The sequence below is a fragment of the Crassostrea angulata genome, chromosome 3, assembly GCF_025612915.1.
Source record: "Crassostrea angulata isolate pt1a10 chromosome 3, ASM2561291v2, whole genome shotgun sequence".
Classification (NCBI taxonomy): Eukaryota; Metazoa; Mollusca; class Bivalvia; order Ostreida; family Ostreidae; genus Magallana; species Magallana angulata.
In genome coordinates this window covers 57028823-57043508 of record NC_069113.1, presented here as the reverse complement: position 1 = coordinate 57043508, position 14686 = coordinate 57028823, and the positions used below count along the sequence as shown (strand labels likewise).

The following is a 14686-nucleotide window of genomic DNA, read 5'->3' as shown; positions in this document are numbered from 1 at the left end:
ATACATCTACATGATATTATCTTGATAAAAGCATCACATAACTTAGAAATGCCCTTACATGTATACCCACCCCCTATCTTTTGATTTTCATAAAAAGTCATGGTTTGAAATCTTTTACCTAATTTTCTGAAACTTGTGGCAATTTCTATGAGTCATTTCTCACACATGTTTGAAAACAATCATCAATGATACTAAAATTTGATCTTTTTATGTTTCTTGAATGATTTGTAGCATTTTAATAATTAAATAGACAAGTATTCCTGCATGTGATTTCTTTTTTCCATGAAAAAAAGTAAGCTAACAATCATATTTTTTAAATATCTAATCTATTCTGGTTTCTTGTCTCTTTTTAACCATGATAAAACAGTAAGATCAACAAGTTCAACATCTGCCTTAAATAAAATTAAATTCAAACACACCCGGGTAGCTGGAGGCGGAGGAGAATTCCATTAAAAATGTTCAAATTTGACATGTTTTTTTCTACTTTTTTATGCATATATACCTTAAAAGGGTGAAAATAGATTGTTTCTTGCTCATTTAAAAAGTAATTATCATTGCTGGTGTTATTCAAAAGTCAAATGTACATTTACATATCCTACATGTAATCTTATGGAGAAAATTGGAAAGAGTTGGGTGATTTTTCAACTATGTAAACACATCTAAATATCTTTATAAAATAAAAAATGAAGGAAACATAATTGCATACTTTTATTGAAAAACAAATTTTCACAACAATTATATTTCTTTAAACAGCCTTAATTTTGTTTTTCATAATTTCTTATCAAACATGAACAAACCACAATAGGGCATGATGCTTTCTTAAAGTTCCATTATTGTTCATGCATTATCCGATTTAATTTGAATTACCGGTAGATAGTCTTTGGAACGCAAGGAATATGCATGTGGGTAGAGGTGACAGGTTAACCTCAAGAGCTGAAACCACAAGAATCAACAGGTAAAAGCCATGTGGTAACAAGAGTCTGCTTTAAGCTGAAATAAAAAAAATAAATTAGCTGTGTTAGCATACATGTACTTGTAATAGCTGTGTTTACATTAACATATACATAATATTTTTGGAAAAAATACACTGACCATGCAGTGTTATAAGTATGACATATCCAAATATATGACATTAACATTTAGCCAGTACAAAAACAAAAATGTGCATATCAAGTCATAATATCATAACATTAAAATAATTTCTTGGGTATAGACATATCAGATTGAGAGAGAGCGAGAGCAGGAGTGAGCGAGAGATTTTGTTTTACTTGAAGTGCGACAGCAATATTTCAATTCATAAACTACAAAGGAATATTACCAATCCAAACAGTGTCAAAGTATAAGCTTCTGCTACGTGTATACCATGTTTTGTCAATTCTACTGGGGTTTATTGCGAATAAATTTAACGAGGGTTTTTTTTTTCTTACGAATTACATGTTTTAAAAGCAATACTATGTATAATGCGCATAAAAATGAGGGATTAATAATACATGCTCATTTTAAAATTCAATGCACTTTGGATTTCTTTTACAAGATCGAGATATTTTTGTCACAAAATTAAGTTGCCCTCTGACAGTTTCATGAGTCTTTGCCAAGATTAAAAGAGAGAGAGAGAGAGAGAGAGAGAGAGAGAGAGAGAGAGAGAGATCTGAGGCACATGCAGTAAAAATTATTTACATACTATGTAGATGTGATATGCATGTAAAGCTTACCTAAAATGAATCAATATGTATAAAAGATAATCTAATCTCTCAAATTACAATGATTCTGTGAAATACTTATATCTTGAGAAGACTGTTTAATAGATATCATGGAACATTGTTCTAAATTCTGAGCTTGATATAATATGAAATTTGAGACTTTTCATCTCGCACTCTGTTTTACATGCCTGTTACACAAGCAATAACCATATATAACAGAGAGCGAGACAAAAGGTCTAATTTTAATTAGATTGAATATTTACTTTGTCAAATATATTTATTTAATTAAACACAAGCCTGAGTTTTTTTAATTTATAAATTAAGTGAAGGCGATATGGTAAAGATCTGCTATATTTAAATATTTAGGGTAAATTTATCATCATGCAAACATGCACTCTAATTACAACATTCTATTCTTGTGTACCTTAGGACTCCCACCGCTTTTAATTTTAAATTCTTCATGCAATTTACTACTGATATTCTATCTTCACTTGCCTCGGATAGTCTTTTAAACACCATCACCAGTCCCGTAAATTCATGTGGTCCACTTTGTTTACATGTAAAAATGGCGACTCTCGATCTCGATGTAAATTCAACATACTTGATTTTCCAAAGTCGGTAGCGTGTTTCGGAGAAAGTCTGAGGCAAATTAAGAGGCGATATCAGTAGTAAATTGCATGAAGAATTTAATGGTACTAATTGTTTTCACAGAATTTGCGTATAAATAAGGTAAATCAGTCCAAAACTAGCGCACGTTTTTCTGCGCAATAAATAAATTCAAAAGCGGAGGTTAGAGTCAGAGGAATCTTGGATTAGATTGAAAAGTGCAAATACTCTGAAAAGAAAAAGTCAATACGACATATCCTGTATTGAAACATACCTTTATAATATGTCATACGTTAGTTGAGCTGAAATTTCCACTATCGACGTATTGCAGGCCTTGCTTCTTTTAAAAATGTGGACACACCGCTATCAGCTGTTTGTTCGCAGTCAAAACATGGCGAGTTGAAATGGGGAATCGTACAATAATTATTTCGATTAAAACTAATAAGACTAATAAAAACTTACAACGTAATTATCGATCGAAATAACGAAATTGTATCGATAAACACTTTAAATAACTATTAAAAAACAGAGTCCGGTTTTATGACCTGCACGAATTGTTTTCAGCAAGAGTTACTTTCAGTGTGAATTTTACACTATTTTTTAAACCAAGAACACGGAATCAAAATTTCCGGAAAAATCAATATTTAAACCCCGATATCTCTGCAATGCATCATCCAATTTGAAAACGAATTTCAGTTTTGTATTAAGCTTTGCAAACTCTACAAAATGCCTATAATTTTGTGTTTTATATATAGTTTAATTATAAGTACGAATTGTTTTCAGTAGAAATTACTTTCAGTTTGAAATTTGCACTATTTTTAAAACCAACAACACGGAATCTAAATTTCCGGAAAGATCAATTTTTAAACCCCGATATCTCTGAAATGCATCATCCGATTTGAAAACGAATTTCAGTTTTGCATTTAGCTTTACAAACTCTACAACATGCATATAATTTTATTATTCGCTTAAAAAAATGAAAATTCCGAAAAATTAGAATCACTTCCGGTTTCGACCGGAAGTGACAAAATAATATTTTTTGTAAATTTGCCATAAGTAAATCCGCAGATTTACAATCACAGAGAATTTCAATTCTTTATAAACAACCGTTTACGAGAAAAGTCCTGGACAAAATCACTTTTTGAAATTTTTAAAAATGACGTAACTAGAAAACGGAAGTGACTTAATGACTGAAAGTTTAAAGTCGTCAAGGGACAACTATTTAACATAATCCCTGAAAATTTCTTGCAAATCGGTTGAATAGTTTTTGAGATATAAAGCAAAAAAGAAGTCAGAAGGAAAAACAAGAAGAATAATAATAATAAACTAGAGCAAAGCTCGTTGCAAAGCAACGAGTGGGTCTTCCGTTAATGTCGGAAGTAAAGCTGGAAGTTCCTGTAAGAAGCAGAGCTCTTAAACCAATAACAAGAGTACCTTAAATAAAAACATGAAAAAATCGAATTATTCCTGGTACGACTTAACAAAAACCGAATAATTTTACGTACGACTTAACAAAAACCTTTCCGATTTCAAGAACGACTTAACAAAAAAAAATCCGAATGTGTTACAGTACGACTTAACAATTAATTTTTAGGTACAAGTTAATTTAACCAAGAACTTGATACTAATTTCTTAACCAAAAACGCGGAATCAAAATTTCCGGAAAAATCATTTTTTGAACTCGTATATCTCTGTAATGCATTGTCCGATTTTAAAACGAATTTCAGTGTTAGATTCAGCTTAATAAGCTCTATAAAACACATATTCATTTTTGATTTGATCAGAAAATTTATTTTTTCGAAAAATTTGATTCCCTTCCGGTTTCGACCGGAAGTGACAGATTTTCATTTCCAGCCTTATTACAGAGGTAAATCGATTAAATCATAACCATTGAAAATTTCAAGCCTCTATCTTAAAGCATTTTTGAGAAACGCCGCGGACAAAATGACTTTTTGAAAATTTTAAAAATGACGTAACGTAAAAACAGAAGTGATGTTTTCAAAGAAACTTCACAAACTTTGAGGTATTATAGTTGCACACAACCTCTGAAAATTTCATCAAAATCGGTTGTAAACTTTTTGAGTTATAAAGCCGAAAAGGAGTCAGAAAAAAAAATAAAAAGAATAATAACTAGAGCAAAGCTCGTTGCAAAGCAACGAGTGGGTCTTCCGTTAATGTCGGAAGTAAAGCTAGAAGTTCCTGTAAGAAGCAGAGCTCTTGAACCAATAACAAGAGTAACTAAAATAAAAAGATGAAAAAATCGAGTTATTCCTGGTACGACTTAACAAAATACGAATGATTTTAAGTACGACTTAACAAAAACCTTCCTGATTTCAAGAACGACTTAACAAAAAAAAAATCCGAATGTGTTCAAGTACGACTTAACAATTATTTTTTGTACGAGTTAACTTTACTTTGAACATTACGCTTTTTTTTAAACCAAGGACGCGGAAACAAAATTTCCGGAAAAATCGATTTTTAAACCCCGATATCTCTTTAATGCATTGTTCGATTTTAAAACGGATTTCAGTGTTAGATTCAGCTTGATAAGTTTTATAAAACACATATTCATTTTTGATTTGATCAGAAAATTCATTTTTTCGAAAAATTTATTTCACTCCCGGTTTTGACCGGAAGTGACAGATTTTCATTTCGAGCTTTATTACAGAGGTAAATCGACCAAATCATAAGCATTGAAAATTTCAAGCCTCTATCTTAAAGCGTTTTTGAGAAACGCCGCGGACAAAATGACTTTTTGAAATTTTTAAAAATGACGTAACGTTAAAACGGAAGTGACGTTTTCAACAAAACTTCATTAACTTTGAGGTATTATAATTGCACATAACCTCTGAAAGTTTTATAAAAATCGGTTGTAAACTTTTTGAGTTTAAAGCCGAAAAGGAGTCAGAAAAAAAAATAAAAAGAATAATAACTAGAGCAAAGCTCGTTGCAAAGCAACGAGTGGGTCTTCCGTTAATGTCAGAAGTAAAGCTGGAAGTTCCTGTAAAGCAGAGCTCTTAAACCAATAACAAGAGTAATAAAAAGAAAAACATGAAAAAAATCGAATTATTCCTGGTACGACTTAACAAAATCCGAATGATTTTAAGTACGAATTAACAAAAACCTTTTTGATTTTAAGAACGACTTAACAAAAAAAATCCGAATGTGATTAAGTACAACTTAACAATTTTTTTTGGTACGAGTTAACTTTACGATTAACATTATGCTATTTTTTAAACCAAGGACGCGGAATCAAAATTTCCGGAAAAATCAATTTTTAAACCCCGATATCTCTGTAATGCATCGTCCGATTTTAAAACGGCTTTCAGTGTTAGATTCAGCTTAATAAGCTCTACAAAACACATATTCATTTTTGATTTGATCAGAAAATTCATTTTTTCGAAAAATTTGTTTAACTTCCGGTTTCGACCGGAAGTGAAAGATTTTCATTTCGAGCCTTATTACAGAGGTAAATCGACCAAATCATAACCATTGAAAATTTCAAGCCTCTATCTTAAAGCGTTTTTGAGAAAAGTCCGGGACAAAATGACTTTTTGAAATTTTTAAAAATGACATCACGTCAAAACCGAGGTGACGTTCTCTTTAAAACTTTAACATTTCTGAGGGACGCCAACTTGCAAAAATCTCTGAAAATTTCATCAAAATCGGTTTAAAACCTTTTGAGTTATGAAGCAAAAAAGGAGTCAGAAGAAAAGAAAAAGAATAATAATAATAATAAAAAGAAACAATAGAATAACAAGAGGGTCTTCCGTTGGAAACGGAAGACCCTAATAATAATAGAAAGAAACCGAAGAATAACAAGAGGGTCTTCCGTTGAAAACGGAAGACCCTAAAAAAAACAATAGAATAACAAGAGGGTCTTCCGTTGAAAACGGAAGACCCTAATAAAGAAAAAGAAACCGTAGAATAACAGAAGGGTTTTCCGTTGAAAACGGAAAACCCTAATTATCAGCTATATTATTATAGTGAAAAATTAAATCTTTATTCGGGAAAAAGACAACTCCATGATGACCATCTCTTTTTAAAGTCTTCAGTAGTAAAAAAATTCATTTCAATATTGTAGTAGGTTTGTTAGTAGGACATTATCGTTGAAAACATAACTTTATGTCTTTTCTCGACCTATATAATTTTCTTGGTATTTAACTTTGGCACAGTTCCTAAAAATGCAAGCTGCAAACATTACCTTAAACTTAACGTTAAGAATGTGTTGTCTGTCTTTTAAAAAAACCAAAGAAAATTAGAATTTTCCACATTGTGAGACAATTTCAACACTTAATTTGTGGATCCATTAATAAAAGATGATTAATCTTTCACCCTAACTGAAATTTTAAACACAAATAACCTCCTATTATAAATAAGAGTGCATAGGAAAGTATCCTATTTAAACAGTAGATTGACACTTAAATCCTCCCCAGACGTCTTCAGCTGAGAATTTAATTTGTTGGTGACTTGACTTTGTTTCTAGTCTCATTCAGATTTTTTCCGACTTAATTTTGATTTTGATTCACATGTATTACCTAGGTACATCAGTTCAATTGACGTGCATACTATTGGCTCCAAGGTAGTGATAAAGGTATAGCGATAATTTGTTATCAGTAATATTCAGTATTTAAACGCGTTTTCTGAAATTGAATCATTAGTTTCGAAAGTGAAACAAGTACAATGTAAAGTCCTCATCATAATATCATTTAATTCCACAAATCCTGAAACTTACTAACATGTTTACAAATATTTCTAAGAATGATATTATAGCAAAAAAATATTCCCAAAACGTTAAACGACACTGTTCTCTGCACATGTTTTAAACAACCATTTTAAACTCTAAAATATATAAATGCATTGTTCAGTATTAATTCTGAAACTGACTATCAGTCTTGTTTCTTTTCACTCTTACAAGATACACTTACATTTCAACTTTAGAAATAACTCATTTATTACTCAAGACTAGAATCAAATTTATGTGGTCAATTATAACTTGGTGTATCCCAATTAAGTCTTGTCAGCATACATGGGCATAAATTCCACAACTATTATTAAAATATTTTCATTTGTTTTTAATTTACGTTCGGAAGTATAGAGCGCAGGTTTGCTCAAGTTCGATTTTAACATGTTTTTCTTCATTAAATTATACACATCATACTGAAAAATGAGTCTGGGATTACAGAGGATATCAATGATAGAGGACCTAATGGAGGGACTGCATAGCAGCAAAGCTATACCCTTTAATATAATTCATATAGTCGTCTGAATAAACTTGTTTGTGCCTGGCCATGGATTTTGCTCAGAAACATGTTGTTTTCTGGAATAAAAAAAATTGGACAGATCCCCTCATACATCTATTTAAGTAGAAGCTTGAAGAAGACCAAGAAACCGGCCAGTAGATTTTGTGGACACCAGTGGGGTAGTGTGCTCTGTTCAATGGCCCACAAAGCAGCTGTTTTCATGTGGTAGGAACACAGTAGTTTATCTTCATCTCTTAATCCTTTGTTAAATATTTCCTTTAAGAATAATTTTAACAAACATTAATTTATGAATTGTGTGTGATTCATTAAGTACACAATTTGTAATTTGCCTGAGAGAAAGAAATTTCAATTCGTTGTCTTCAAGGCTTCCTAAATTGTGTCCTATTGCTACAAAGTGACATCCATTTCAGACAATGTCATTGACAACATGAGGTGAGGGTCATGTGTAACATCTGTCTACCCAAGAAGAGACAGAGGGAGGCCAAAAATCACTGACAAAGCAAGGAGCATTGTCATATTCTAGTGTACCAATTGTTCCACTGGTACATGGTCCATGCACTGTATCATCAGGTCTTAATGCAGTTCGTCCCATCTCTCTGTAATTAGAAGGTCTAAAACTGAAATTTTTACTTCACCGTTCTAAATGTAAACAAACGCTTTGTTTCAATAGCGAAGAATTTCAAGCTGTGTAACTCGTTTATAACTCAACAAATGATACTCAAATTTCGGTTGCCTATCAAAAATTACTTTTTGAACCATTGTGAATATCAAAATCGGAAAAAAATTGACCAAACTCGTGGCCATGTCCCTTTAAGGAATTTGTCTAATTTTGACCATGAGGAAACCCCTTTGATACAGAAAGAGAAAGGGCTTTTCATTAATTACTTTCATATGAACTAATGTAACTACTGCTTCATATATTATATGATGCCCTGTACTTATTCACATAAGTAAGACAATTTGATTATTCCTAATAGTAATGTTAATGATGTGCATTGAGTACATATGATCTTCAATATAAATGTAGCATTGTATTCAAAGAGGAATCACTCGTTTTCTTATATCAAACATTTTGTATTTCATCTCTCAAGAATCATTATTTAATTACAAAACTGTTTCAAATTCTTTTTTTCTATTCTTGTGTTTTTGTTAAAACAGTTTCCTAGGAATGTAGACTGCCAGACAGGACACGCATTGACCTTTAAATCTACATGTAATTCAATCATTGAACATTCTGATAATTTAAGCTTCATATTTCTAGTGTAATTTAGAAAACAAATCAAAAATTAAATATAATATGGATTTCAAGCATTAAATCCTTATCGTAAATGAAAGAAATAAATCAGTAATATATTTGAGGTTAAAAGCTCTGAGAGTTGTCTGTCAAATGTCTGTGTTTGCCGTAACACAATCCCTTTTATCTAGTAAAGGATACACTATATTCAATCGAGGCAAACTAGGGCAAAACACACTGAAGGTGTTCTATTCTTCTGTTGACCGAACAATATCTCTGGACCACACCCCGACCCAGAGAATGAATGAGAACATTTGCCAGTGTTTATGGAAGCGGGCAAGAGACAGGCTATTAGTGAGAGAAGTCAGTCGTTCTTGCTATCACCCGAGGACGATGCATGCACTATTTTAAAAGGTGAAGCCAGGGAAAATAGTTGTTGTCTCGGGGGACAAAAACTTGCTATCTTATGAATAGTCAATAAATATTAGGTATTGTATGATACGGAAGAAAACTTATTTGTCGGCAATGCAAATGTTTATGATGAAACTAATTATTTTACATTTCACATTGCTTTAATGCTTGCATGAACACGACGTAACCGTTTCAAGGGTAATATTACGGAAGTGTTCAAATAGATTCGACAATTTTTATTTGTCTTGCGAGTATAAATCATTTTATGGAAATCAATTTATTTTTTATTTCTATTCCATATTTATAGATAAAATGCCGGGTGTACATCAGGTACATTGAAATCAAATACGACCTTCTCCCCCTCTCCATTCGGGTCATTAAAATCCGGTCCATTATTGACTTACATCTGATGTGATCGGTTATGCAGTATGGCGTGCCTAAAACTCTACCTAAGCTGTCTTGTGATTCTAGGTAAGATATCAAAATTTTGTTTTCTCATCAAATTATCATATTTTATTGTAAACGTTATCCTTGTGTGTTATCAAGAGGTTTTGGATTAAATAATATATACATTATGTCTGGAGTAATATGTTGCATTGTTTGCAGGTAACTAAGTGTTGAGTCATCATTTTAGTAAATCAATTTTTGGTCATAGGCAACAGAATTTATTAGATTGTATGTATCAAAAAGGTGAAAATAGTATTTGTTTCTCATTTTTTGTGGGGATTTTTCAAGAAAGTTTCTTTTTAGGGAAACTGTACTTGTATAGAGATACCTGAACCAATTGATCTATGATAGTATGTTACCCTGATGACGAATAATAATTTTAGCGATTAAATTTCTCTAGATGTGCATTATTTTTTTGCACTTTCATAGAATAATTCGGTTTTTTTTGCAGTATTGTTATTGACTATTTTTTGTAACTTATTTGTAATTTTGTCAAAATTTCTTAACTATATGCAAATACGTAGTAAGATATTTCTTTTTTATAGTTTCTTGATTGATAAAGATGTACATGCATAGTTTATTAAATGATAAATGGTTGCTTATTTTTTTTCGCTTTTATTCAACAGTTAACACTTTTTTAGAGATAGAAAGTAAAAGTACGATTTCGTGGAATCCTTGTGTACAGGTTTGAACTCGTTAATGTATGCGTCGATTTCAGAAAATGCATTAAAAACATTTAAACGCACAACGTCTCGCCCCAGCAAATTTACCTGCAATCGCACCTTATAGGGCCCTTTCGGTAGAGCTCGGAAAAAAAACCCTCGATTTTATTACAGAGGCGCCCATGACAACCTCCCCTTTTTATTATAGTTGATATATATAAATAAGACGCATTTACAATCTGTTGAACTATGGGCGAGACTTCATTAAAGTCAATGATATACTCTAAAATGTACCATATAAGTGACATATAAGACTGTCTAGCCAATGCTGAAATTGATGGAAAGGGACCCCATTTTGAATTCTATACGTAAAGGTCGCGTCATCAAGCAACACTGACGTGAGGATGTGAGGAACACGTGACCTGAGGCATGATCAGCAGAGAAAGTGCTCGTCAGCGCTCGCCAAAATCCCCTATACCCACTACTCAAATTTTGGCGAGTGCTCGCTAGTGCTCTCTCTATGGTGAACACTCCTCTGGTGTACACATTGCTCCATTTTGTATATATACATTCAAGGTGTTTTTTCAAGCTCTGTCAAAAAGGTTCGAGAAGTTGCGAATGATTAACCTGTGCAGCTCTCAAAAGCCGGGTTCAAATTATAGCACGTCAACTTAATAGAATTAAACATGTCCAGGTAATTATAAAATAGAATGTCATATTCCCATTTTTGCAACTTTTTGAGTTGAGACTGACTAAAAATCGAGTTAAAGCAAAGTGGTATTCTATATGCATGTATCTGCGTTCTTCATTTTCAATTTTACAAAATGAATCTCCCATGTTTTTATGAAAAAAATTATCAAAGGTTATATATTTTAGAAGCTGATCCAGCATTATGGAAAGGGGGGGGGGGGGGGGGATTAATGCATGTAAAACTCGGTATCTACCAAAAAAAATGTTTTCCGTGCGTTTAATTTATCAGGTCACTTAATATTTCAACATTGTAGTGCACCGTATTAAGCAATCTATGCAAGTATTTATTTACTCATTGTTGAACGTTTTGGTTTTTGTAAGTAAGCAGTTATTATAATAGAATTTTGTGTTTTTTAATTCATTCATTTGTTAGCAGGCCTATTTTGTGTTCAAATAAAGCAGAATTTATAAAAAAAAATTAGAAAAATAAAATACTCGCTGTGGCATTTTACTCAACATCTAAGTTTTTTGACGACGTATTATCAAATAACAATTGTAACATTAATACTTCCGTCGACTTGATATTTCCAAGTGAACTTTAAATAAAAGATACCACAGAATCTGCGACATCTGTTTTATATTTGGATATTTTACTGGAAATGGACATTGATGGTAACGTAACAACAAAACTTTATGATAAACGCGATGACTCCAATTTTTCTATAGTTCACTTTCCTTACTTACGTAGCAATACATGTATACAGCTGTATCTCGCTTCCACATACATTCAGTTAAAGCATATCGTTTACAACATACACCATACCATAGCACTGAAATCTCATACCATAGCATACAATCTCATTCGTCATATCATACCATAGCATAGCATACAACATAATTGTAACTCGGTTTTAAATGTTTTTTTATTGGGAAGAATAAATGCTCGCATTGCAGATTAGAGGTTAAATGTGGCTTTTTATCATTTTATTTTCAAATATGTGGAACTCTTCTGTGTATGGAGGCGTTTTTTTTTAATGTCATAGCATAGCAGAGCATACTATATCAATTAGCCTTTCGTGTCTACTTCTTATAGCACAGCATACAAACCTTACATCACTGCATTGAAATCTCATAAAAGATATACATGAATTGACTGTATCTTATCATCACATAAGCAAAATAACTGTTTCTGTAAAATTGCAAACAACTGGATGTAAAAACTATCTAGCATTTCTTTATTGTTGAGCCACTTATTGTTTTTTTTGGTGTTTTTTTTTTTGGTTTTTTGTGGGGGGGGGGGGGGGGGTGCGTTCATTTTAGAATTGAAAACTTTTTTGCCATGTCGTATTATGCTCATTTTGAATTTTTATTTTGAATATTTCTTCATCGTGAGAAATGGAACCTGAAGCTACATTTTGCAATGTTGCCGATTTCTTATTAAATTAACTTATAAAGGGAAACCGATTAAATTGAAATCATAACATTCATTCATGATTTTTTTCAATTAACTGCTGAAAAAAAAGTATTATCAAAGATGTTTTATATTAAGTCATCTTCCCATGTTAAAAGTTTCTGATCCGCTACGCCCTACATTGCTAGAAGCGGGTCGGATCAGAACCCTTTGCACGGGACGTGGCACGATGTTCCTTAGTTTGATTGAAATCTGCGTATATGAAATCAAATTTATTTGTATAATTTACAATTCATGGAATAATACATGAACACGTGTCTGGAATATTTTGAATTCTTTATCTGTTAATATTTTATATAGTATGCATTTTTTAATCATTCATCATTTGCTTTTGTTTATGTGTTTGTAGGTGCCCCAATATTCGTTTTTTGTGGAGAGTGTTGTAGAGCCCATTATGACATTCTCTTTTCTTACAACGAAGAAAAGTGGTGTAGCAACTATTGCTGCTTTCAGCTTGGAAAATATGACTGTTGCGATAACTTTCTGTTACAAGCCCCATCGATTGAAAGAAAGGACTTCTGTGCAGCTTTTTTTACTAGCAATGTGTAAGTCTTGAAACTAGGAAACTGGTGGGATGATCTGCTATACCCGATATTCAGATCCATAGAGAGACACAATGTTTAAACGCATATAACTTTGGCTATGCAATTCTCCACAAATATAATAATAAAACTAATAGAGTAAATTAAACATATTGCTAAGTTAAAATAAGATGTAATATAAGTTTACTACATCTACTGTAAGTAACTTAAATATTTCAGTATTTTCAACTTTGTAAGATGTGAACAAAGATATACCAAATCAAAATTCATACATGTTTCAATGCTATTTCATAGTTGGGTGCCTGTGTTAATCAGCATAGGAGGACTGATCCTGTTCATTGGACTGTGTGTCTGTATCTGTAAGGCCTGTTGTGGCAGCAGTCGGTCAACAGGCGTTGTGATGCACGGAGCCAATCCAGGTGAGCGATACATAAACGAGGTCGCGTTTGCCCGTGTCAATATAAAAACGACAATTTTCATTGGTAGACTAAGTGTAATTTTTCGCAATGTATTAATATTTTACATTTAGTATAAAGCAAAAAGATATAAATTACCGCAGAAGGTTACTTCAAAGATTACTCTTATGAAAAATAAAGCATATTGAAATGTCCTTCCTGGTATTTTTTAATTTATGTCAAACAAGCAATAATAAATTAAAGAAACGCTTTGTAGGTATGCCGGGAAAGACACAAATCTGTTTACCTTTTCGGTGTTAAAAAAAATCATTTTCTTGCCTCACTATACATTTTTCATGTTTTTTTTGCCTTACTTTAAATGTAACACACATTTCATTTGTTACACAATAGAAGGTACATGTATAATTGCCCATACGATAATGAAATTGATACATATGTAAGCTTGCATGTTAAATTTATTTTGTATTTCTTTCACCATCAAGTAATTTATATTGATTTTTTAAAGAAAAATATCAGATCATCACAGGATTTTTTAATCTTGGTAGGTGTCGCAGTAGTAAATTCCAGCAACATGATGCAACAACCCGGGTATCCAAACCACATGATGCAACAACCAGGGTATCCCAGCAACTCTATGCAACAACAGCCCGGATATCCTATGCACCAGCCTCCGAGCTATCCGGCCCAGTAGTTGTTTCATTATACCATGTTTCAGAGTAGTCAACTATGAATGACGCTAGACAATGCAAACTTTGTATAAAATGCATTCATTCATAAAACTTTTATCAAACTAATAATTATTTCCCTCTAGGTTTTTCTAGTTAACTCGTATTGTCAGCTTCAGGAAAAACAAAGAAAGAAGATAGTGAAGCTGTTAAAAACTTATGCACAGTTAAAGATCAAATGTCATGTTGTTTTATGTTTTGTTTTAAAATCTCAGAATGAACCTTTTTTATCAAATTTATACTTTTTAAAAAATAAAATGGAGGATTAAATTAAAGAGAAATATTTTCGTTTTTAGTATTATTTTTTTTAATCTGGACATAGTTATTGAGTGTGGTTAAAATGCAGAGCAGTGAGAATTAGAGAGCGCCCATATGTAATACTCCAATTCATTCAAAGCCATAGTATGACGGCAATATTTTTTATTTTATTAATCTTTATTTTTTTTTAAACAAACGCAATAATTAGCCAAATAAAATTAATCCAACACAACAATCCAGCTGTTAAAGAAATTTTGATA

The 14686-nt window shown here is 32.0% G+C and overlaps 1 protein-coding gene and 1 long non-coding RNA gene across 3 annotated transcripts; one reads left to right on the top strand and one right to left on the bottom strand.

Annotated features, from left to right (window-relative positions):
• Positions 1 to 693: 693 nt before the first annotated feature.
• Positions 694 to 4026, bottom strand: LOC128177493 (uncharacterized). Its single transcript, XR_008242838.1, has 2 exons — positions 2581 to 4026; positions 694 to 990 (listed from the first exon to the last, which is right to left on the bottom strand). It is a non-coding gene; the product is annotated as an uncharacterized LOC128177493 (long non-coding RNA).
• Positions 4027 to 9137: 5111 nt separating this feature from the next.
• Positions 9138 to 14686, top strand: LOC128177130 (uncharacterized). Of its 2 annotated transcripts, XM_052843697.1 has the most exons (6): positions 9138 to 9218; positions 9523 to 9686; positions 12835 to 13030; positions 13322 to 13446; positions 13989 to 14178; positions 14255 to 14686. In XM_052843697.1, the coding sequence occupies exons 2-5, from the start codon at positions 9644 to 9646 to the stop codon at positions 14132 to 14134; spliced, it is 510 nt and encodes a 169-aa protein (XP_052699657.1). In that variant the 5' UTR covers positions 9138 to 9218; positions 9523 to 9643; the 3' UTR covers positions 14135 to 14178; positions 14255 to 14686. The 2 variants fall into 2 exon arrangements, with proteins under 2 accessions (XP_052699657.1, XP_052699656.1); XM_052843696.1 differs by having other exon boundaries at positions 13989 to 14683.